This window comes from Oncorhynchus mykiss, chromosome 30 (assembly GCF_013265735.2).
Source record: "Oncorhynchus mykiss isolate Arlee chromosome 30, USDA_OmykA_1.1, whole genome shotgun sequence".
Taxonomy (NCBI): Eukaryota; Metazoa; Chordata; class Actinopteri; order Salmoniformes; family Salmonidae; genus Oncorhynchus; species Oncorhynchus mykiss.
In genome coordinates, this window is record NC_050570.1 from 38,743,886 (window position 1) to 38,767,744 (window position 23,859).

The 23,859-nt window shown below is 42.5% G+C and overlaps 1 protein-coding gene across 1 annotated transcript; it reads right to left on the bottom strand.

The window, feature by feature from the left end:
• Positions 1 to 3,556: 3,556 nt before the first annotated feature.
• Positions 3,557 to 16,078, bottom strand: LOC110521805 (phosphoglucomutase-1). Its single transcript, XM_021599679.2, has 11 exons — positions 15,745 to 16,078; positions 13,149 to 13,311; positions 12,446 to 12,589; positions 12,055 to 12,180; positions 8,225 to 8,415; positions 7,841 to 7,995; positions 6,768 to 6,883; positions 6,433 to 6,568; positions 5,937 to 6,120; positions 5,484 to 5,618; positions 3,557 to 3,818 (listed from the first exon to the last, which is right to left on the bottom strand). Exons 1-11 carry the CDS (start codon positions 15,988 to 15,990, stop codon positions 3,729 to 3,731), a joined length of 1,686 nt encoding a protein of 561 aa, XP_021455354.1. The 5' UTR covers positions 15,991 to 16,078; the 3' UTR covers positions 3,557 to 3,728.
• Positions 16,079 to 23,859: the final 7,781 nt, after the last annotated feature.

Below are 23,859 nucleotides of genomic sequence, written 5' to 3' on the forward strand. Positions count from 1 at the left end.
CGAAAACATACAGTACTTTGTTATAGAAACTACACACATCTAAATTTGAGTGAAAAATTATTATTTATAATAAAATAATAACAATTGAAACAGGTTTCCCTCAAGAGTTTCCCTGTATTTAGCACCATCCATCATTCCGGCAAATCTGACCAGTTTCCCAGTCCCTGCCGATGAAAAACAACCCCACATGATGCTGCCACCACCATGCTTCACTATGGGGATGGTGTTCTCGGGGTGATGAGAGGTGTTGGGTTTGCGCCAGACATAGTGAGTACCTCCTTCCATACGTTTGGGGAGTCTCCAAAATGCCTTTTGGTGAACACCAAACGTGTTTGCTTATTTTTTTACTATAAGCAATGGCTTTTTTCTGGCCACTCTTCCGTAGAGCCCAGCTCTGCGGAGAGTACGGCTTAAAGTGGTCCTATGGACAGATACTCTAATCTCCGCTGTGGAACTTTGCAGCTCCTTCAGGGCTATCTTTGGTCTCTTTGTTGCCTCTCTGATTAATGCCCTCCTTGCCTGGTCCATGTGTTTTGGTGGGCGGCCCTCTCTTGGCAGGTTTGTTGTGATGCCACATTCTTTCCATGTTTTAATAATGGATTTAATGGTGCTCCGGGGGTTTTCAAAGTTTCTGATATTTTTTATAACCCAACCCTGATCTGTACTTCTCCCCAACTTTGTCCCTGACCTGTTTGGAGAGCTCCTTGGTCTTCATAGTGCCGCTTGCTTGGTGGTGGCCTTTGCTAGTGGTGTTGCAGACTCTGGGGCCTTTCAGAACAGGTGTATATATACTGAGATCATGTGACAGATCATGTGACACTTAAAGTCCACCTGTATGCAATCTAACTAATTATGTGACTTCTGAAGGTAATTTGTTGTGCCAGATTTTATTTAGGGGCTTCTTAGCAAAGGGGGTGAATACATATGCACACACCAATTTTCCGTTTTTAATTTGTAAGACATTTTTTAAACAAGTAATTTTTTTCATTTCACTTCACCAATTTGTACTATTTTGTGTATGTCCATTACATGAAATCCAAATAAAACATCAATTTAAATTACAGGTTGTAATGCAAAAAAATAGGAAAAATCAACAAGGGGGATGAATACTTTTGCAAGGCACTGTATATTGCTGATAACACATCTGATAATATAGACCATGCATGGTCCAATATGTGAAAATAATGTCAACCATTTTTACCAATATGTTATTGGGCCCATTTCTGGAGAGTAGGTTGTCTGTTAAAAAAGTCCCCAGAATTGAGCTCCTCAGTCCTTCTACATAACAATTCTGTATAAAATGATTATCATTCCCTAAAAGCATGATGGTCATGACTTTCTTACATGAAAGAGGAGGTTAACTTGGCCCCAGTCAATCGACCTGAGATCAACGTAAGTTTCAGTCTTGGGATTTTTGTTTCCTTTTATCCCCTGGACTCTAGAAGTCTGTTATACTCAGCTCTCTGCCATTTGGCTAGAAGATCATCTTAGGGTCTCTCACACGCACACACATATTACTCAAGATAATGGTGAGTACATTTCCCGGCAGAGAACAGGAAGAGTAGATTCATTGGTTCTAATAACCCTCCAGGCTGGCTTCAGGACAAGGACTGTGTCCCAAATGGCACCCTATGGGCCCATAGGGCTCTGGTCAAAAGTAGTACACTACATAAGGAATGGGATGCCATTTGGGACACAACCCAGGAATGTCTTTGGAGACATTACCTTTTGGAAACTCTCCCATTTCTCCTATATTGACTCTGGACAGGACCAGTCCTGATCCATCCTAAACTTCTTGGCTTGTTTGTTGATAGAGAATAACTCACAATTTTAATATCCAGAACATTGTCTCCTCTTAGAGGCCGTCATCATTAACATTATCACCCCACCCACTCATCTCCCCAGGCCCCGTTTAGGGCTGGCTAGTGGCTAGTTCTGTCTACCTCAGAGCTCTCTCTCACAGACTGTCTGCTAAGGGGGATTATGGTCTGGGTCTACCAGAGCTAATTCTCATCAGTTCAAATAGACAGACAACCCTGGCCTGGTATTTGTGGTGGGAAGTGGGCATGAATATATATATATATATAAATAAATAAAAGAGTGAGAGGTTTTTATTTTATTAGGATCCTCATTAGCGACAGCTAGTCTTACTGGGGTCCAACACATAACGAAAAATACAGACAAAAGATTTTACAAACATTAACATGTAGTGTGTTTGTTCATCTATCAATTACACATACATGTCAGTACACACACAAAAAGGTCACATGGGAGAGACGTTGTGCCGTGAGGTGCTGCTTTATTTGTATTTTTAAACCAGGTTTGCTGTTCACTTGCGCTGTGGCTCTGAATAACATGTACATTTCATAGAATTTGTTCTGGACCTGGGGACTGTAAAAAGACCCCTGGTGGCATGTCTGGTGGGGTAAGTGTGTGTGCCAGTTCCGTGTGTAAGTTGACTATGCAAACAATCCAGAATTTCCAACACATGAATATAAAAACAAGAAGCAATGCAGTCAGTCTTTCCTCAACTTTTAGCCAAGAGTCTGGCATGCATAGCATTGATATTAGCCGCTCTGTCCTGGGCCAGCAGCAGCTTAACTAGGGCATTCTTTGCAGCACTTAACCATATGGCTGGACAATAATCAAGATAGGATCAAAATAGTTTGTGGAGTGGGGTGTGAAAAAGAAAAAGAAGAGCAGCTCTTTATCACGGACAGACCTCTCTCGCTTTACAACAATTGAATCAATATAATTTGGACCATGACAGTGAGAAAAGAGAGAAAATAGAGAGGGGGAGTCTTGTTGACTATGCAGGTCCCAAGGCTGGTTGGCTGTGATCTCACCACCATAACCACATCCCAGCACTGATCTCCCAGATGATTGGCTAAAAATCAGGCTTTCTGGGAGTGATCGATATCTCTCACCGAATCCGAGCGTGGTGGTAGTAGGGTGTGTGTTTGTGCGTGCCGCTACGGACAACAAAACATACTGCTCATACTGCCTTTGCATGTTCAATAAGAAATGCAAATAACCATTAAATATATTTTTCAACATTCAGAAAGTATTCACGCCCCTTGACTTTTTCCACAATTTGTGTGTTAGAGTGGGATTTAAACTTATTTTAAAAAAAATTGTCAACGATCCACACAATTCTCTAAGGTCAAAGTGTAAGAAAAATTAACATTAGTAAAGAATTTATGAAAAATAAAACAATTCCCATTTGACATTAAGCTATTGTGTGTAGGCCAGTGACAAAGAAACATTTGAAATTCGGCTGTAACAACAAAATGTGTAAAAAGTCAAGGGTTGTGAATGCTTTCTAAATGCACTGTATATTTAAGCCAATATGGCCAATATACCACGGTGCCTTATTGCTATTATAAACTGGTTATCAACGTAATTAGAGCAGTAAAAATGCATGTTTTGTCATACTCAAGGTATACGGTCTGATATACCACAGCTGTCAGCCAATCAGCATTCAGGGCTCTAACCACCCAGTTTGTAATGAAAAATATATTGAGGTCTCCAAAATAAATACACACGAGTGCAACAATAGTTTTTTGTAATTACTTTTTATTCACGGTGAATGAAAGTGTTGGCTTTGAAGGCTTTGTTTGGACATTAGGGTAGAGGTGAGATTGTTCTTCTGGAAGTCAGAGGGTAGGCACAAGTTGGACGGTTGAAAGGACTGAGGTACCTTGAAGGGTGTGGCAGAGCATGTCAGTCTATGTGATCACAGTGGGGCCCGTGCGGCCGGTCTTCTCGTGGAGCCCAGAGATCTTCAGTGCAATCTCCACCAGAGGTTTCAGCATGACCTGAGGAAGACAGTCAACCTTAGATTACAGCCCCTTACCATAACCCCTTCCCCGTTACAGTCTTAACAAAGAACTCCACCTGGCCCTCGAGTAGGCCAAGCATCTGCAATATTGCGTTCACTTGTGAGCAAGGTGAAGGAGCCGAAATTAATCCGTTTCAGAGGGCCTCTTTATCCAAAACGATTATCAGGGAGTTTCTTCCCCTTCTGCCAGTCTGCCTTTCTTACGCTGTCATTCTCCCTCCTGCCGAGAACACTTGATGAAGTGTCAAATCTCTACTTTTTTTATTTTCTTTTCCCCATAGTTCCTTCCCCCCACTTCTTCCTGGCCCTGATATCAACAATGACTAAACTCTTAGCCAAACATTCCCTCTCAAGTCAACTAGGAATTCTGGAAGGCACGGTTGTTGGACCTGACGACCCAACGTGTCAAGGGAAATGGTTAAGTCGGACATCAGAGATGAACTCAGGTGTGCCTCAAGGATCAATTTGAGTTTATTGTCTATAATCAACAGCATTGGGAGACAGATTGAGACAGCTGATGTACATTTTTACACAGATGACACTGTTCTCTTGTCAAGTGGCAGTAGTTTGACTGGCTTTTGAGAAAGCTCAAAAACAGCTTTTTAAACATCATTCAACAGAATCTGTACGATTTGAAGCTTGTTCTGAATTCCTCTAAAAACAAAATGCATGGTATTTTCCAATGCTAAACACTTTGAAAACCATGGTCATGACTACCTTGGCAGGGCAGTCCATAAGAGCAAGTTAAAGCCTACAAATATCTGGGAGTTTGGGTGGATGAGAAGTTGAGCTTCCACCACCCTTGTAGAAAACCATGTCGGGAAACTCAAGCTGCGTGTAGAATTTTATTAGCGGCACAAAGCTCGTTTTCGTTCCCTTTGCCACCGAAGTTGATTCGTTGTACTTTGCTCTCCGTGTTGGACTATGGTGATACTATTTATGTGCAATCCTCAAGCTCTTCACTAAAGGTTCTCGACTCTGTATATCAGGCAGCCCTTCATTTAGTCACTAACCAGATGCCCAACTCCTCATTGTGATCTCCACAGTGCTGTCGGCTGGACATAGCAACACGCAGACTCAAGCACCGGTACATTATTATTTAAAAAGGCCATTTTTATCCATCCTCTCTTCTAGCTCGAAATAAAAAGAGATAAAAGCTCAGATGCCAATCTTGTTTTATACTGACAGTGCCGAACATTAGAACATAGCATGGGGGGGAAGTATTATCGGACTCGTGTTGTGCACATGTTCTTTACTGACATGCTGCTTTTTCCTATCATGATGCAACTTCATCTGGTTTGATGCATCTTTGGTCCGCCTGTTTGTCTGAAACTGATGTGTTCATGCTGCTGTCTTGATCCAGTTTACTCATGAAAAATATTTATTTAAAATCGCAACACTACTAATCTGGTTAAATAAAATTCTAAACAAGCTGTCTGCTAGGTCCAGATTCCAGGCCTCCCCCTCTGGGCTGAGGGGAAGCCTTTTGAGGGCTAGTCCCTCTGACAACGTAACTAACCTTAGATGTGTGTGTGTAAATACTTCATCTCCCATAGAGCCGTCATGACAAGTGTAAGGGCTCCCCCACCGTGCCCTGTCACATTCCATCATCCAAATCAGCTCCTCAGCCCTCAGGTCTCACCTGTGCGTCGCCGTAGATTTTGGCGGGGTCTTTCTCATAGCTGTCTATGTAGAGCCTGACGGTTGCCCCGGCGCTGCCTGTCCCACTGAGACGGAAGATGATCCTGGAGCCGTCGGAGAAGACGATCCTCAGACCCTGAGAGAAAGAGAGAGAGTTAAACCTGACTATATGATGACTATGGTGATATGACTTATGGAAGTCAATTTGCTGGAAATACGGAGCAAAAACGAATAACAACAATGGCATTTTTCAAGGTACCATATGCAAGTTCCTCTGGTGATACTTCAAGTCCCTACATAGGCAGGATCAATCATCAAATGTGATGGTCATCTTTCGATTAACAGAATTGTTATAAAATACGATCACTCGTTATCATCAAACTATACTGACTAAATAGATCACCCACATTGCAATGGCTCTGCCTAGATGCTCCCCCTGGGTCCTGTCTCTTACCTGGTTCTTGGAGACGCTGCCGTCCACGGGGTCGGTGTAGGCAAAGTTGTCAGAGACTGCCACCTCATAACTTTTATCTCCTGACGAGAACTTCTGGCCCACAAAGGACTTGTCAAACATCGTAGCCTCCAGCTCCTTGATCATGGTGTTGGCTTTGTCCGAGTCCACCTCTTCATAGTCATACCTGGTGTAGTTTGGATGGGTTGGGGAATGGTCTTAATAGGAAGACTAAATAAGAGCTCTCAACTGTCAATGTGTGCATACTCCACGAGATGAGTGGCGTTAAAATAGTCAAATGGACCACCTTAACGAATGTGTACATTTATGGAGGCTATCATCGAAGAACTTGATATAAAAGAAAGACTAACAAATAGTTCTATAAGTACTTCAATACTCTATGAGAAACAACAGCACACAGAATGTGGCCCCGATCCAGATATTGTAGTTCTCTAGTTCACCACTGGAGGGTAACAGAGTAGCAGAGTCCCAGACTTACCTGGTGAAGAAGTTCCTGCCAAATTTGTTCCAGTGGTCTTTCATGATCTCCTCCACACTCTGCTTCCTGTGGGCTAGGATGGACATCCAGGCCAGCACCGCCCACAAGCCGTCCTTCTCACGGATGTGATCAGAGCCTGGGGGGGGTAAACAACGAAGAGAGGAGGGGGAAGAAGGGTGGTGGTTAAGACATGTGCTAGCACCTCTCCCCAGAATGCATTGCCCAACTGACTGGAACGAAGTAATACCACCAATCTGATTTATCTAAATGTTTGCGCTGACGGGCCATAGTAAACCGGCTGTTATATTACTTGAAAATGTGGATCCCTCACTCACCAGTGCCGAAGCTCTCCTCTCCGCACAGAGACAGCTTGCCAGCGTCCATCAGGTTGCCGAAGAACTTCCAGCCCGTAGGAGTCTCATATAGATTCATCTTCAGGGCTTTAGCCACACTGAGGGACAGAGAGAGAGCAAAAGAGCTCATTTTCATATCCCAACTCCTGCACTTAAACACTGATGAGGAAACTAGGAGCGGCAGGTAGCCTCATGGTTAGAGCATTGGGCCGGTTACCGAAAGGTTGCTGGATCGAATCCTGAGCTGACAAGGTAAAAATCTGTCGATCTGCCCCTGAATAAGGCAGTTGACCTACCGGAGAACAGTGGGTTGTCATTGTAAATAAGAATTTGTTCTTAACTGACTAGCATAGTTAAATATATATTTTTTATTTTTAAAATGCTGATTAATGTGCACTGTCCCAGGGACAAACTACATCCATGACACCTACTGATGTCACAGGAAGGCCAAAAATATCATCGAGGACAACAACCACCCAAGCCATTGCCTGTTTACCCCACTTCCATCCAGAAGGTGAGGTCAGCACAGGTGCATCAAAGCTGGGACCAAGAGACTGAAAAAGCTTCTATCTCAAAGCCATCAGACTGCTAAACAGCAATCACTAACTCAGAGAGGCTGCTGCCTACATTGAGACCCAATCACTGGCCACTTTAATAAATTAATCACTAGTCACTTTATACAATGCCACTCTAAATAATGCCACTTTAATAATGGTTACATATCTTACATTACTCATATGTATATACACTCTATTTTATACCATCTATTGCACCTTGCCTATGCTGCTCGGCCATCGCTCATCCATATATTTATATGTACATATTCTCATTCACCCCTTTAGATTTGTGTGTATTAGGTAGTTGTTGGGAAATTGTTAGATAACTTGTTAGATATCACCGCACTGTCGGAACTAGAAGTACAAGCATTTCGCTACACCCGCATTAACATCTGCTAACCATGTGTATGTGACCAATAACATTTGATACATGAATAAATATTTAATGCACAACCAAGAAGAAGCTATGAACGGACAGTGTGTGGACGTTAGGCTCACTTGTCCAGAGCTCCGCTTGTGGGCATGCTGCGGGCCAGACCTTTGACCCCAGTCTTCTGGAAGTAGGGGATGCAGGTGATGTTGGCTGCGATGACGGCCACAGAGTCCGATGGGTTGACAAAGAAGCCATGCTTTCCCAGGACCATGTTACGATCCTGTGGAGCAGAAAGGAGAGGGTAGGGAAGGAAAGGAGAGGGTAGGAAAGGAATAGGAAGGAGAGGATCAGCATCTGAACAGACTGCAGCAGAGACGAGGTAAAGCAGAGGTTTGGATGGATTGTGGGCCGACTCAAGGACTGGTTCTACTGACACTAGGGGACACCAGTCATGCAAGGAATAGCTTCAATTCCAGGCTTCCTAAAGCCCCCCCCGACTGTCTACTTACACCGTCCCCGTCGAAGGCGGCTCCGAGGTCGTACTCTCCTCCCTTCATGGCGTTGACCAGGTCAGAAGCGTAGGTCAGATTGGGGTCAGGGTGGTGACCACCAAAGTCCTCCTTGGGGACACAGTTGAAAGCACCATCAGCGGCAGCGCCCAACTCCTCACAAACAATCTTCTTCACATAGGGTCCAACCACTGGAGGGGGGCAAGAGGGTAAAGGTTATTATGTATAGGGGTGTGGATGTGCAGTGTGTGTGTGTGTGTGTGTGTGTGTGCTGGGAATCTAACTGAACAAAAAACAGCATTTAAGAGATCAGACTCATTTGGACAACATGTCACAGTCCTAAAGACACAAAACGGTGTTTGTCCTGGGCATAAAAACAGAACTGAGAGCAGGAATCTAGATCTACCTTGCTTACACAATTTAAAAAATAAATATGTATGTATATATATGCACACATACAGTGCCTTGCGAAAGTATTCGGCCCCCTTGAACTTTGCGACCTTTTGCCACATTTCAGGCTTCAAACATAAAGATATAAAACTGTATTTTTTTGTGAAGAATCAACAACAAGTGGGACACAATCATGAAGTGGAACGACATTTATTGGATATTTCAAACTTTTTTAACAAATCAAAAACTGAAAAATTGGCCGTGCAAAATTATTCAGCCCCCTTAAGTTAATCATTTGTAGCGCCACCTTTTGCTGCGATTACAGCTGTAAGTCGCTTGGGGTATGTCTCTTTCAGTTTTGCACATCGAGAGACTGACATTTTTTCCCATTCCTCCTTGCAAAACAGCTCGAGCTCAGTGAGGTTGGATGGAGAGCATTTGTGAACAGCAGTTTTCAGTTCTTTCCACAGATTCTCGATTGGATTCAGGTCTGGACTTTAACTTGACCATTCTAACACCTGGATATGTTCATTTTTGAACCATTCCATTGTAGATTTTGCTTTATGTTTTGGAACATTGTCTTGTTGGAAGACAAATCTCCGTCCCAGTCTCAGGTCTTTTGCAGACTCCATCAGGTTTTCTTCCAGAATGGTCCTGTATTTGGCTCCATCCATCTTCCCATCAATTTTAACCATCTTCCCTGTCCCTGCTGAAGAAAAGCAGGCCCAAACCATGATGCTGCCACCACCATGTTTGACAGTGGGGATGGTGTGTTCAGCTGTGTTGCTTTTACGCCAAACATAACGTTTTGCATTGTTGCCAAAAAGTTCAATTTTGGTTTCATCTGACCAGAGCACCTTCTTCCACATGTTTGGTGTGTCTCCCAGGTGGCTTGTGGCAAACTTTAAACAACACTTTTTATGGATATCTTTAAGAAATGGCTTTCTTCTTGCCACTCTTCCATAAAGGCCAGATTTGTGCAATATACAACTGATTGTTGTCCTATGGACAGAGTCTCCCACCTCAGCTGTAGATCTCTGCAGTTCATCCAGAGTGATCATGGGCCTCTTGGCTGCATCTCTGATCAGTCTTCTCCTTGTATGAGCTGAAAGTTTAGAGGGACGGCCAGGTCTTGGTAGATTTGCAGTGGTCTGATACTCCTTCCATTTCAATATTATTGCTTGCACAGTGCTCCTTGGGATGTTTAAAGCTTGGGAAATATTTTTGTATCCAAATCCGGCTTTAAACTTCTTCACAACAGTATCTCTGACCTGCCTGGTGTGTTCCTTGTTCTTCATGATGCTCTCTGCGCTTTTGACGGACCTCTGAGACTATCACAGTGCAGGTGCATTTATACGGAGACTTGATTACACACAGGTGGATTGTATTTATCATCATTAGTCATTTAGGTCAACATTTGATCATTCAGAGATCCTCACTGAACTTCTGGAGAGAGTTTGCTGCACTGAAAGTAAAGGGGCTGAATAATTTTGCACGCCCAATTTTTCAGTTTTTGATTTGTTAAAAAAGTTTGAAATATCCAATAAATGTCGTTCCACTTCATAATTGTGTCCCACTTGTTGTTGATTCTTCACAAAAAAATACAGTTTTATATCTTTATGTTTGAAGCCTGAAATGTGGCAAAACGTCGCAAAGTTCAAGGGGGCCGAATACTTTCGCAAGGCACTGTACATACTTACATACAGTTGAAGTCGGAAGTTAACAGACTTAGGTTGAAGTCATTAAAACTAATTTTTCAACCTCCCTACAAATTTCTTGTTAACAAACTATAGTTTTGGCAAGTCGGTTAGGACATCTTCTTAGTGCATGACAAGTAATTTTTCCAACAATTGTTTACAGACAGATTATTTCACTTATAATTCACTGTACCACAATTCCAGTGGGTCAGAAGTTTACATACAATAAGTTGACTGTGCCTTTAAACAGCTTGGAAAATTCCAGAAAATTATGTCATGGCTTGACAAGCTTCTGATAGGCTTATTGACATAATTTGAGTCAATTGGAGGTGTAACTGTGGATGTATTTCAAGGCCTACCTTCAAACTCAGTGCCTCTTTGCTTGACATCAAGGAAAAATCCAAAGAAATCAGCCAAGATCTCAGAAAAAAAATTGTAGACCTCCACAAGTCTGGTTCATCCTTGGGAGCAATTTCCAAATGCCTGAAGGTACCACGTTCATCTGTACAGACAATAGTACGCAAGTATAAACACCATGGGACCACGCAGCCGTCATACCGCACAGGAAGGAGACGCAGCAGAGACGAGGTAAAGCAGAGGTTTGGATGGATTGTGGGCCGACTCAAGGACTGTCTCCTAGAGAGGAACGTACTTTGGTGCAAAAAAGTGCAAATAAATCCCAGAACAACAGCAAAGGACCATGTCAAGATGCTGGAGGAAACAGGTACAAAATTATTTATATCCACAGTGAAACAAGTCCTATATCGACATAACCTGAAAGGCCGCTCAGCACAGAGGAAGCCACTGCTCCAAAACCACCATAAAAAAAGCCAGACTATGGTTTGCAACTGCACATGGGGACAAAGATGGTACTTATTGGAGAAAAGTCCTCTGGTCTGGTGAAACAAAAATAACTTTTTGGCCATAATGACGATCATTATGTTTGGAGGAAAAATGGGGACGCTTGCAAGCCGAAGAACACCATCCCAACCGTGAAGCACAAGGGTGGCAGTATCATGTTGTGGGGGTGCTTTGCTGCAGGAGAGACTGGTGCACTTCACAAAATAGATGGCTTCATGAGGCAGGAAAATTATGTTGATATATTGAAGCAACATCTCAAGACATCAGTCAGGAAGTTAAAGTTGTAGCTTAAGGACAACAAAGTCAAGGTATTGGAGTGGCCATCACAAAGCCCTGACCTCAATCCTATAGAAAAGTTGTGGGCAGAACTGAAAAAGCGTGTTCGAGCAAGGAGGCCTACAAACCTGACTCAGTTACACCAGCTCTGTCAGGAGGAATGGGACAAAATTGACCCAAATTATTGTGGGAAGCTTGTGGAAGGCTACACAAAACGTTTGACCCAAGTTAAGCAATTTAAAAGGCAATGCTACCAAATACTAATTCAGAGTATGTAAACTTCTGACCCACTGGGAATGTGATGAAAGAAATAAAAGCTGAAATAAATAGTTCTCTACTATTATTCTGACATTTCACATTCTTAAAATAAAGTGCTGATCCTAACTGACCTAAAACAGGGAATTTTTACTAGGATTAAATGTCAGGAATTGTGAATAACTGAGTTTAAATGTATTTGGCTGAGGTGTATGTAAACTTCTGACATCAACTGTATATATGTATGCATGTAAATAAACAAAAGCCAATTCTATACAAAAGATGGGAGATGGTGGAGGTGTCATACATCAGCCAGCACCAGAGAGGTAGGCTACAGTATGTGATCCATACCGCCATGCATGGCGTCCAGACGGACTTTAATGTGATTGGCTCCAGACACCAGCTCCTTCAAGGCATGGAAGTCGAAGATCCCCCTCAGCATCTCAGCGTAGGCCTCCACAGAGTCCACAATCTCCACTGTAGAGGATAAACAGCAGAGTTCGGATTGATAAGATTTCATGTAGCATTTTAGACTCAGGATAAAACAGACAAATAATACAACTATATTGCATATGCACATACTTTAGATCGCAGTGCTTTACTGATTGCAATACCACCTGAACTTCAGTGCCTTGCCCAAGGATTTGTACCAGTGAGCTTCTCACAGATTTGGTCTCCAAGCTAACCCATCCCAGTCAGTTGAGATCTGACACCCAACTAATCCCGTCCAATCCTAAAATACCTGTCAAGGGCTTGAACGTGTCCACATTGAATGTCTGCTTGCCGATCTTGGAGATGTCCACTTTGAGGTCAGGGCATATGTGGTACTCTGTTAGGCTCTTGCTGATCTGGAAGATTTTGTCTGTGATTCCCTCTGGAGCAGGACCTGGGGGGCAGAGACACACAGTAAGGTGAGGAGGATAAGGAAGAGGTTTTGAGAAATGCTATGCAATACAGTAAAACAGCCATACCCCACCACTATGTATACTAAACTTTGTCAAAAGTATCGATTGAAGTATATCAGCGTTGCTCTGCGCACCCTTTCCTGAAACGTGCTACACCTTACTAGCTCTGACTTTGCCGACAGCTACTATGAAGGGGAAAAAAACGACTTACTGTGTGTGATATGTGGTAGTCCCACCCAGCCATCTTAAGATGATTGCATTAACTGTAAGTCGCTCTGGATAAGAGCGTCTGCTAAATGGCTAAATTGTAAATGTAAATCTTCATCAAAGGTCAGTGAAGTTTAAACGTTACCCTCCAGCACAGTCGCATCCCCTGTTCTTATCTCTCACCGGTATCTCTCCTCTATGGGTTTTTCCTTTTCTCCCTCCTGTGTGTCTTTTTCCAGTCTCTCTCCTCCCTTCCCATCCCCTTCCTACCCCTCTCCTTCCCTTCCCATCCCCTTCCTACCTCTCTCCTTCCTATCCCATCTCCCATCTCACCTCCGGAGGCTATGTTGTACTTGATGCCAAAGTCTCCGTTGGGGCCACCGGGGTTGTGGCTGGCCGTGAGGATGATTCCTCCCACAGCTTTGAGCTTGCGGATCACACAGGACACAGCAGGGGTGGACATGATGCCATCCTGACCGATGATCAGGTGGCCGATCTACATGGAGACAGGAGAGAAAGCGAGGGACGGGGAGAACAATGGGCTAATCAGCTTTCTCCGATGTCATTTTTTACTATATGTTATACTGTGTAGAATATTCCCTGCCGTCTCTGGTCAGAACCTGTTGAGTGGAGCAGAGCATTTCCCCCCTGGACTTTTGTTGTTTCATTACTGATAATAATTTTGTACATATGTGCATACCTGCAACAGTAAGTACATTATAATTTGTATCAACATCTCCTTGTTGTAATTATGCTGTCGTTTCTACCCAAGCACACAGTGTTAAGTTATTTTCCATTGCTAGCTAATTGATTTGCACGTAGCGGCGTCATGCCCAATAATTGGCACATGTATAGAGAATGTGTAGCTCGTCTTTTTTCATTATAACCGCAGACACAAGAGGTACTCATTTCATAGCCTTTATGGTATCATTTTCTGTTCATGTGTTTAAGTCCATTTCTCCATTAGTTCTGTATGCTACTATAGCGTCTGAGAATCGCTAGCTTCTTTTACTCCTTTGAAGTGGTCATCATGGCCCTTTGGCCTGTTCATTGTATAGCTCTGCCCTGCCCCCTTGTGGCTCTTTTTAATTAAGTTTTTCCTATGTTAATCAACGGTGCAATATCACTGTCATATTGTCAAGATGCCTTACTATTCTAATAGTTGCTTATTATTTTACCACTGTGATATTGTCTTGATGCTTATATCCTGATATTGTTCCAATATTGCATACTAATGACCATTTCTTTACTCTGTACTTTCAGAAAACCACACACACATTTTGAAACCCCTGTGAATATATTTCCATTAAAACATCTTAAAAACATCATAACTGGACATCTTTCTCACCTTTCTCATCTTTCTCTCAGCTTTTGTATGACTAGCAACATTTAGTGAATTCACTGTAGACTCCTTTACATCCTGTACATCCTATTTATTTTGTTTATTACATTCACCTATTCAGTCTACACACATTGTGAGGATGAAAATACAAGAGGAGTATACTGATTCAACATGCCAGTGGTGAGGTCAGGCTGCTATGTGGGAGCTAAACAAGCAACGCGGGATAGTATGGAAAGTAAACTATATTGTGTTTACAATATTGCAAAAACTACTGGGCAGCATATAGCCTTGAGGTTGGAATCCTGGAGCTGACAAGGTAAGAAAAAGAAAAAAGGCACTTATCCCCAATTGGGCCTGGGGAGTGTCTCAGGGGGAGTTGGGATATGCAAGAAACACATTTCCCATACACACGTGTGTGTGTAACAGGACAAATATAAACCCTCCCAAAATTATTATTTTTCATCATCAGTCTATTGTCGGTTTGTGAAGACATCCGGGTAACATCCCCTTTAACTTACGTAATAGGCCTACATTAAAAGTGAAGATGACATGGGTAGCAAATATAAACGCAGCAATACATTATTCACCGTGAATAAGACGCATTCAGAGTAGAGTTGACGTGATGATCATGATGTTCATTTTGTCATAATAATGGGACAGATCATACTGGCGCTATATGGTGTGATCATGACATTGGTCTGTCTGTAAATCGTGTTTAGCGTAGCCAGGAGGTCATTGTGTGTCTAGTTAAACAAGATGTACCTGTGTACCCAAAATGCCCAGCTCGCTGTAATGCAAACCGCAGGGCTACGTGACAGCACACCACCACGCCTTCCTCTAAAAAGTCGCAGAGGGAACGAACAGAACGAACGGCTGTGCGTGCCACGGACATCCAAAAACAGTCTCTCCTAATAAAATAATCCCTCGGTGTTGCACTTTTTCCCGATTATTACAAACGTGCAGAGAACCGTTGTCTTTGTTGGTATACTAAACATTCATGGCAAGGCAGAGTGCTCACTGACTGGATATGCTACATAAGGGGAACCGGATGGTGTAGTGTTTTTTTGCGTCACCTGGGGAAAGGGCAAGGGTATCCTACCATTTAACATGCCATCTCCGTGCACTTCATCGAAAGATCAGCGGGGTCATTTAGCACCAGAGACCGTCTAAGAACTCCACTGACCCCTATCACGTTCCGATGCATGGGGCTTGCACGTCATTGAACGTCAAAGTCCATAAGGATTCAATACTTAATTTAAAATGATCCTATGCATGTGATTTGACATGAGAGATAATTGTCATCTAGGCCTATATAGTCCCAATTAATATACCTTAAGCAAATGTAGGCTCAGGCCGATAGTTATTTTAGTCTACATGACAGCAATTGAAATGAATGTATCCGCCAACTTCAACACAATCACAGAAGCGTTACAATGTATAAACGATTGGAGCTGCCACTGTCAACACCGGGAGCTGTCAAAGATGCTAGGCTAGCTGCTGATGCTATGCACGTTTGAGGGTGAGGCCTAGGCTTAAGAGTCGTGTTTTAGGGACTACCTGCTGGACTACGACAGAAGTATTACTGACCCCATTAGCAGCGGCGATCTGGATGATCAACTGAATGGCATCTTTCATGAAAAACCTTCCATCTCCTCCCACTACGAGCAGTCCAGGCTGACGCTCCGCTGGGTCGATGCAAGAAATAATGCTTTGAATGAAGTTCTCTGCATAGTGCTCATTCGTTTGAAAGACTGTCACCCTTTTCCTCAGGCCACTCGTACCAGGCTTCTGGTCGGGATATGCCTTGGTTTTGACTACTGTGATTTTCGTCATTTTCCCAAATAAAGTTACAGCCCGTGTGATCCGCTTATTCAATGTAGGCGAATGCACCCCACAGCCTGCCACAAGTCCCCCTTGTTCGGATCCCGCCCACTTTAACATTTAAAACGACAGTACTCCAATTTGAATTTAGGCCTGTCAGTACACGAAGGAAACCATATTTCGCTTTGTAAGGATGCAAGATGTTGGATGTCATAGTGTATAGTGCCTTCAGAAAGTATTCATACCAGTGACTTATTCCACACTTGATTGTTTTACAACAAACTCATTCCACAGAGGGACGAGGGTCTGCAGTTTTTTTTCTCTCATTTCAATTAAGACCTAGGCAAACAGGTGAAGGGAGTTCGTTACTAATTAGTGACCTTAATTCATGAATTTAGAAACTCGGCTCTCCATGGAATTAGTTTGAATGTGTGTTACAGCCTTAATTCAAAATGGATTAAATAAAAAATGTTCACTCCTACAATAAAACATACAATACCCCATAATGCAAAATTAAAACATGTTTTTAGATTTTGTTTTGCAGATGTATTGAAAAAGAAATAGAGAAATATCTCATTTAGATACATATTCACACCCCTTAGTCAATACATGTAAGAATCACCTTTGGCAGTGATTACAGCTGAGTCTTTCTGGGTAAGTTTCTAAGAGCTTTGCACACATGGATTGTACAATATTTGCACATTATTATTTTTAAAATTCTTCAACTAGTGTTGTTAATCCATCCTTAGTTCTTCTATTACAGCTATTAAACTCACTGTTTTAAAGTCACCATTGGCCTCACCAGTCACCAGTCCTCTCTGGCAACCTGAGTTAGGAAGGAGGCCTGTATCTGTAGCGACTGGGTGTATTGATACACCATCCAAAGTGTAATAACTTCACCATGCTCAAAGGCATATTCAATCCCTGCTTTTTTAAATTAAAATGTTTACCCATCTCCCAATAGGGTCCCTTCTTTGCCGAGCATTGTAAACCCTCCCTGGTTTTTGTGGTTGAATCTGTGTTGTAAATGCACTGTTCAACTGAGGGACCTTACAAATAATTGTACGTGTGGGCTACAGAGATGCGGTAGTCATTCAAAAATCAGGTTAACACACTATTATTGCACACATAGTTAGTCCATGTATCACGACTCAGGAAACGACCCAGATGGAAACAAGAGACAAAGGGCTGTGAGACAGGTTTAATCCTAGACACATGGAAAGTGGGATGTATACAGAGGGTGTGGGGCGACAGAAGACAAACAGCAGTGGGAGATGTGGAAAGGGCCGATAAAGCAGGCGGAAAGTTTACGGGACTCCACCCGGAGGGGCAGATCCCGAGTGGAGAGCCATACCCTCTGCACGAGACGATAGCGGGGAGCAGGGGTCCGACTGGCCGTTAGATTGAGGATGAAATCCGGAGGACAGGCTGGCTGCCTAATAGTCCGCGGAAATGTTCCAACAATGCACTGACTTGGCATGGTGTTCATCCAGGGTATGGAATCATTCCATAAGGTTATGTAGTAACTACTTGTGTCTTCCAATGGTGGCTCCTTGTGAGGAGACAGTGTTGAAGAGCTGGTCTGCTCGGTCAGTCATGGCCAGTTCGTACTATCACGACTCAGTATATGACCTAGATGCAGACACAGGAGGCAGATTGTTATAATAAATATTCTGAGAATTATACTAAGGGGCAGGCAAAGGTCAGGTCGAGAGCAGGCAGAGGTTCGTAATCCAAGGCAGAGTCAATCAGGGACAGAACGGCAGGCGGGCTCAGGGTCAGGACAGGCAGAAAGGTCAGAACCGGGAAGACTAGAAAACAAAACTTGAGAACAGGAGAAAAGGTAAAAATGCTGGTAAGACCTGACAAAACAAAACAAACTGGCAACAGACAAACAAAAAATACAGGTGTAAATACACGGAATTATGGGGGGAAAAATAGGAGACACTTGGTGGGGGGTGAAGACAAGCACAAGACAGGTGAAACAGATCAGGGTTGGACACCATGCAACTTATGTGACTTGTTAAGGACATTTTCCTCATGAACTTATATCGGCTTCATAACAAAGGGGTTGAATACGTATTGACTAAAGACATTTAAGCTCTTAAATTGTAATTCATTTGTTTAAAAAAAATGTAAACATCATTTGACTTTGACATTAAGGAGTATTGTGTGAAGGCCAGTGGCAACAAAAATCAACATTTAATCAACTTAAAATTCAGGCTGTGACACAAGAAATTTGGAAAATGTCCAGGGGTGTGAATACTTTCTGAAGGCACTGTAATTGTGACCCAACCCTGGCATCATGTCAACATCAGGACCCAGCTAGCTCTGTAAATGAATAAAGAGCCAGGTGTGATACTCTCAGTCTCCCTTGTAGGACCCTTCAGCTGAATCTACAGAACATAGGTTGAAGTGTTCATTGTTCAATGTACACCTTGGCTACACCTTGCACTATATTTATTTACCTTTACAACTGACTGTGTTCTCTCAGAATGTATTGTTTATTCTGTGTCACTAATTCGTTACATGGAATAAGACACTCAAACATTCCCATCCATTTCAGATTCAAGTCTACAGATTTCACCTAATGCATATAACATGTACCCACAAAAAAACATCTACTCACTTTGAAAATATCTGACAAACTTTGATTTTGTGGTGAACCATCCCTTTAACCTGGAAATGAGGCAATGAGTAAAGAATGAGTCAAAGCGCTTCAGTTAGTCCAACAAGAGACCATGCACAAGAACCATACAGCAACCATACAGCAGGTTCAGAAAGACAACCAGAAAGCTACTAAGATTCTTGAGGGAATGCTTACAACAACTTCAAGCCCAAAAAGCTGAGCCACATGGGTTTGCTGCCATTGTGACAGAGACCAGGCAGGGTCACAGTCTAGTTTGTCTATTGCATCATTCTCTGTTTGAATACCGCCCCCAACCCAAAGCAGTGCAGAGTTTATCAACAGGGTCTGCCCGTCATCGTGAGGCTGCGCTCTTATTTGATAAATAGAATGATAACATGCAAGAGGGCAGCGCCGAGGTCATCAAAATGGAATCAATCATTGAAACATGGCTAAACGGACATGGATGTAGAAGGAATTAGACATTCCATCGTGGTATTAGGAAAAGCTAAATGTAACTGATCAAAGAGTTGCTGCTAAACTTGGTGGTTCTTTATTTCACAGTCCACTATTAAACTGGTGTTAACTCCCCTAAGAGTAGTTTACTCAACTAGTTACTTTGAAAAAGTAGTCCACAACCTCAACTACTTTGTGATAAATTATCATATCTAGATCTGAAATGATCTGCAAGTCAGATGTTAACAGAATGTGTAATTTAGCATATTAAACAAAAAAAACTGTTTCAAGTAAGAATTAGGTAGGTCTGATTGTGAAAAACAGAAAGGGAATTCTTGCCTACTTCACACAGTCTTTTCTTTTAGCAAAAAGAGTAGTGTGTAGTTCCACTAGTTAGCTACACCTCTACATGGCAAAAAATAAATGAACTACTGAAAAAACACTACCAATATTTTAATTTAGTTCAACTGCGACCAAGCTACTGCAACATGTAGTTAAATTACTAACTATATGTAGTTCATAGTACTGGTGCTATCACTGCTCCAACACTGGTGCTATCACTGCTCCAACACTGGTGCTATCACTGCTCCAACACTGGTGCTATCACTGCTCCAACACTGGTGCTATCACTGCTCCAACACTGGTGCTATCACTGCTCCAACACTGGTGCTATCACTGCTCCAACACTCCAACAAGTAAAGCGTTACCAAACTTGTTGTAGTGCGAAAGGAAGAGTGGAATGGGGTTCCGCAGACTAAATACAGCTCACATGTCATGTGACATTTACCAGCGGGTTCTACAGTTACAGTATTAAAAGTCAAAGGGCAAAATAATGGCCTGGAGGATATTAATAGGGGGGTCAAGACTGTTCTCAGCGCTAAAGGCCAAGGGCGAATAAAGTGCAGGCCTTAGTGGAGAGCACAGGAATGTAGCTGACTGCCAGGCTGCAGCTGCAGGGCTCTCACTCATACCATTTTTTGACACAATAGTTCAAACCTGAACCATACTGTATATGCCTTTTCAGCATGATGACAGCATCTATGGTCGATGCATAACCAGGTCAGAGCAGTACAGCTCGGCTCAGTAGTGTCAAAAATGTAGGCCTGAAGGAAACGCACAGGAGTGTGTCTGACTGCCAGGCAGCTCTCACAGGGCTTTCACAGCCACCCTCATACCCTTTTCACTCAAGCCGACCTGAACCATTCTGTGCTATTTTCTTTTCACATTGTCCTTTCAAACATGGTTCCAGCAACTATGGTGGATACGAAACCACTGCACCTCAGTAGTGTGAAACAGATAACAGAATAAGGGTCTAGAGCAGTGTGGTGAATTGGTGTATCACAGTGTCTATTGGTTAATCTATTGTTTTAAATTAGAGATTTATTTTTTGAGTTTTGACAGACATATGTAATGATGCAATATTGTTAAGAGATATAGCACTATAGCAAATATGAGGCCTGAGCACACTAGTTAAAACATTTTATACCATGGTATTGTTGCATACTCATTTCTGATTGGCTTGTAGGGAACTCCGGAGTGCGCATTATGTAAGCATTAACACATCAACTGTGTTCAAATAGTCAAACTAACAGCACTAATCATTCTATTTTTGATGTCCGGCTCAGTTCTAGTCCTGCGCTTTGGGTTCTTGTAGAATACAGGGGCTCCAGGGCGTAGTCTGTCTATGTACTGTAGCTCTTAAATGATGCCACAGGACAATTAGGATCTCCAGGTGTGGCATACATAAAACACCTCGACTGCTTCTTGTCTGCCTCTGTTTTGGAGCTAGGATTTTTTGTTGTCTCATTGAAGAACAGGGACACATACTCCGAATCGTTCTCATCCTCCCTGACCACAAAGGAGTTGGGTTTCAGGTTCCTCAGGCCCTCTCTACCCTGCCTCGCCATAGTGAGCTGGATGTCTAGCCACACTTAGCACACCAGACCTGTTGTTATCATCGGAGAGAGGACAGGTGATGCCTTCAGCTTCTGCAAGTCAGCTGGGGAAATGGCAGGATGATGTTGTGACCTGTCCTGATTGCGTCTGTAAGTTTAGAGCACCGATGTGAAAACATTGTTTGACGATTTATATCTCTTGTTTGTTATGATACTGATGGTGTGTTCGTCCCACTGCAGGTGAGTTAAGATGCCTGTTTAGGCCGGCTCCCAGCCCCATGTAGCTGCTGATGGGGTACTTGTCATCTGTAGACGTCCTCACCTCAGCGTAGAACCGGTACAGGGTTTGTTCATCTTCTTCTTCATCAGTCTCCCAATTTAAGTCACCCCTGCGTGCACAGCCCAATCGGCGAACACTGCCAAGGACCAACTAGTAACCTTTTCGTTCTCAATCTGGTCCAGTTGAGATGCTGATACAGTGCCTTGCGAAAGTATTCGGCCCCCTTGAACTTTGCGACCTTTTGCCACATTTCAGGCTTCAAACATAAAGATATAAAACTGTATTTTTTTGTGAAGAATCAACAAGTGGGACACAATCATGAAGTGGAACGACATTTATTGGATATTTCAAACTTTTTTAACAAATCAAAAACCGAAAAATTGGGCGTGCAAAATTATTCAGCCCCCTTAAGTTAATACTTTGTAGCGCCACCTTTTGCTGCGATTACAGCTGTAAGTCGCTTGGGGTATGTGTCTATCAGTTTTGCACATCGAGAGACTGACATTTTTTCCCATTCCTCCTTGCAAAACAGCTCGAGCTCAGTGAGGTTGGATGGAGAGCATTTGTGAACAGCAGTTTTCAGTTCTTTCCACAGATTCTCGATTGGATTCAGGTCTGGACTTTGACTTGGCCATTCTAACACCTGGATATGTTTATTTTTGAACCATTCCATTGTAGATTTTGCTTTATGTTTTGGATCATTGTCTTGTTGGAAGACAAATCTCCGTCTCAGTCTCAGGTCTTTTGCAGACTCCATCAGGTTTTCTTCCAGAATGGTCCTGTATTTGGCTCCATCCACCTTCCCATCAATTTTAACCATCTTCTCTGTCCCTGCTGAAGAAAAGCAGGCCCAAACCATGATGCTGCCACCACCATGTTTGACAGTGGGGATGGTGTGTTCAGCTGTGTTGCTTTTACGCCAAACATAACGTTTTGCATTGTTGCCAAAAAGTTCCATTTTGGTTTCATCTGACCAGAGCACCTTCTTCCACATGTTTGGTGTGTCTCCCAGGTGGCTTGTGGCAAACTTTAAACGACACTTTTTATGGATATCTTTAAGAAATGGCTTTCTTCTTGCCACTCTTCCATAAAGGCCAGATTTGTGCAATAAACAACTGATTGTTGTCCTATGGACAGAGTCTCCCACCTCAGCTGTAGATCTCTGAAGTTCATCCAGAGTGATCATGGGCCTCTTGGCTGCATCTCTGATCAGTCTTCTCCTTGTATGAGCTGAAAGTTTAGAGGGACGGCCAGGTCTTGGTAGATTTGCAGTGGTCTGATACTCCTTCCATTTCAATATTATCGCTTGCACAGTGCTCCTTGGGATGTTTAAAGCTTGGGAAATCTTTTTGTATCGAAATCTGGCTTTAAACTTCTTCACAACAGTATCTCGGACCTGCCTGGTGTGTTCCTTGTTCTTCATGATGCTCTCTGCGCTTTTAACGGACCTTTGAGACTATCACAGTGCAGGTGCATTTATACGGAGACTTGATTACACACAGGTGGATTGTATTTATCATCATTAGTCATTTAGGTCAACATTGGATCATTCAGAGATCCTCACTGAACTTCTGGAGAGAGTTTGCTTTACTGAAAGTAAAGGGGCTGAATAATTTTGCACGCCCAATGTTTCAGTTTTTGATTTGTTAAAAAAGTTTGAAATATCCAATAAATGTCGTTCCACTTCATGATTGTCCCACTTGTTGTTGATTCTTCACAAAAAAATACAGTTTTATATCTTTATGTTTGAAGCCTGAAATGTGGCAAAAGGTCGCAAAGTTCAAGGGGGCAGAATACTTTCGCAAGGCACTGTAGCTGGACATGCCTGTTCTTTATCTTTGGTCTTTCCTCAACAACTGTTGCATATGGGGGATGATGCCCCCATATGGATCAACATTTATCACAAAATCCTAAATGTTTCTGTCTCTTTGATGTGTTGCTATTGAATGACAGTTAGTTATGCTAATTACCGTCATCTGATTTAAAAATGTGTTCAATTCACGAGAATAAGTTAATAGGTAGTTAGTAAAGTCTTTTTGATATGCTTTTTTTAAAATCCAGGACATACATTTCTTTGCCACATTTTTTTTTAAAGTACACAGCCATTTAACTCTGTAACTATGGTGAAATCCCTCAGTGGTTTCCTTCTTCTCTGGCAACTGTATTTTTTAAATATATATACAGTGCCTTGCGAAAGTATTCGGCCCCCTTGAACTTTGCGACCTTTTGCCACATTTCAGGCTTCAAACATAAAGATATAAAACTGTATTTTTTTGTGAAGAATCAACAACAAGTGGGACACAATCATGAAGTGGAACGACATTTATTGGATATTTCAAACTTTTTTAACAAATCAAAAACTGAAAAATTGGCCGTGCAAAATTATTCAGCCCCCTTAAGTTAATACTTTGTAGCGCCACCTTTTGCTGCGATTACAGCTGTAAGTCGCTTGGGGTATGTGTCTATCAGTTTTGCACATCGAGAGACTGACATTTTTTCCCATTCCTCCTTGCAAAACAGCTCGAGCTCAGTGAGGTTGGATGGAGAGCATTTGTGAACAGCAGTTTTCAGTTCTTTCCACAGATTCTCGATTGGATTCAGGTCTGGACTTTGACTTGGCCATT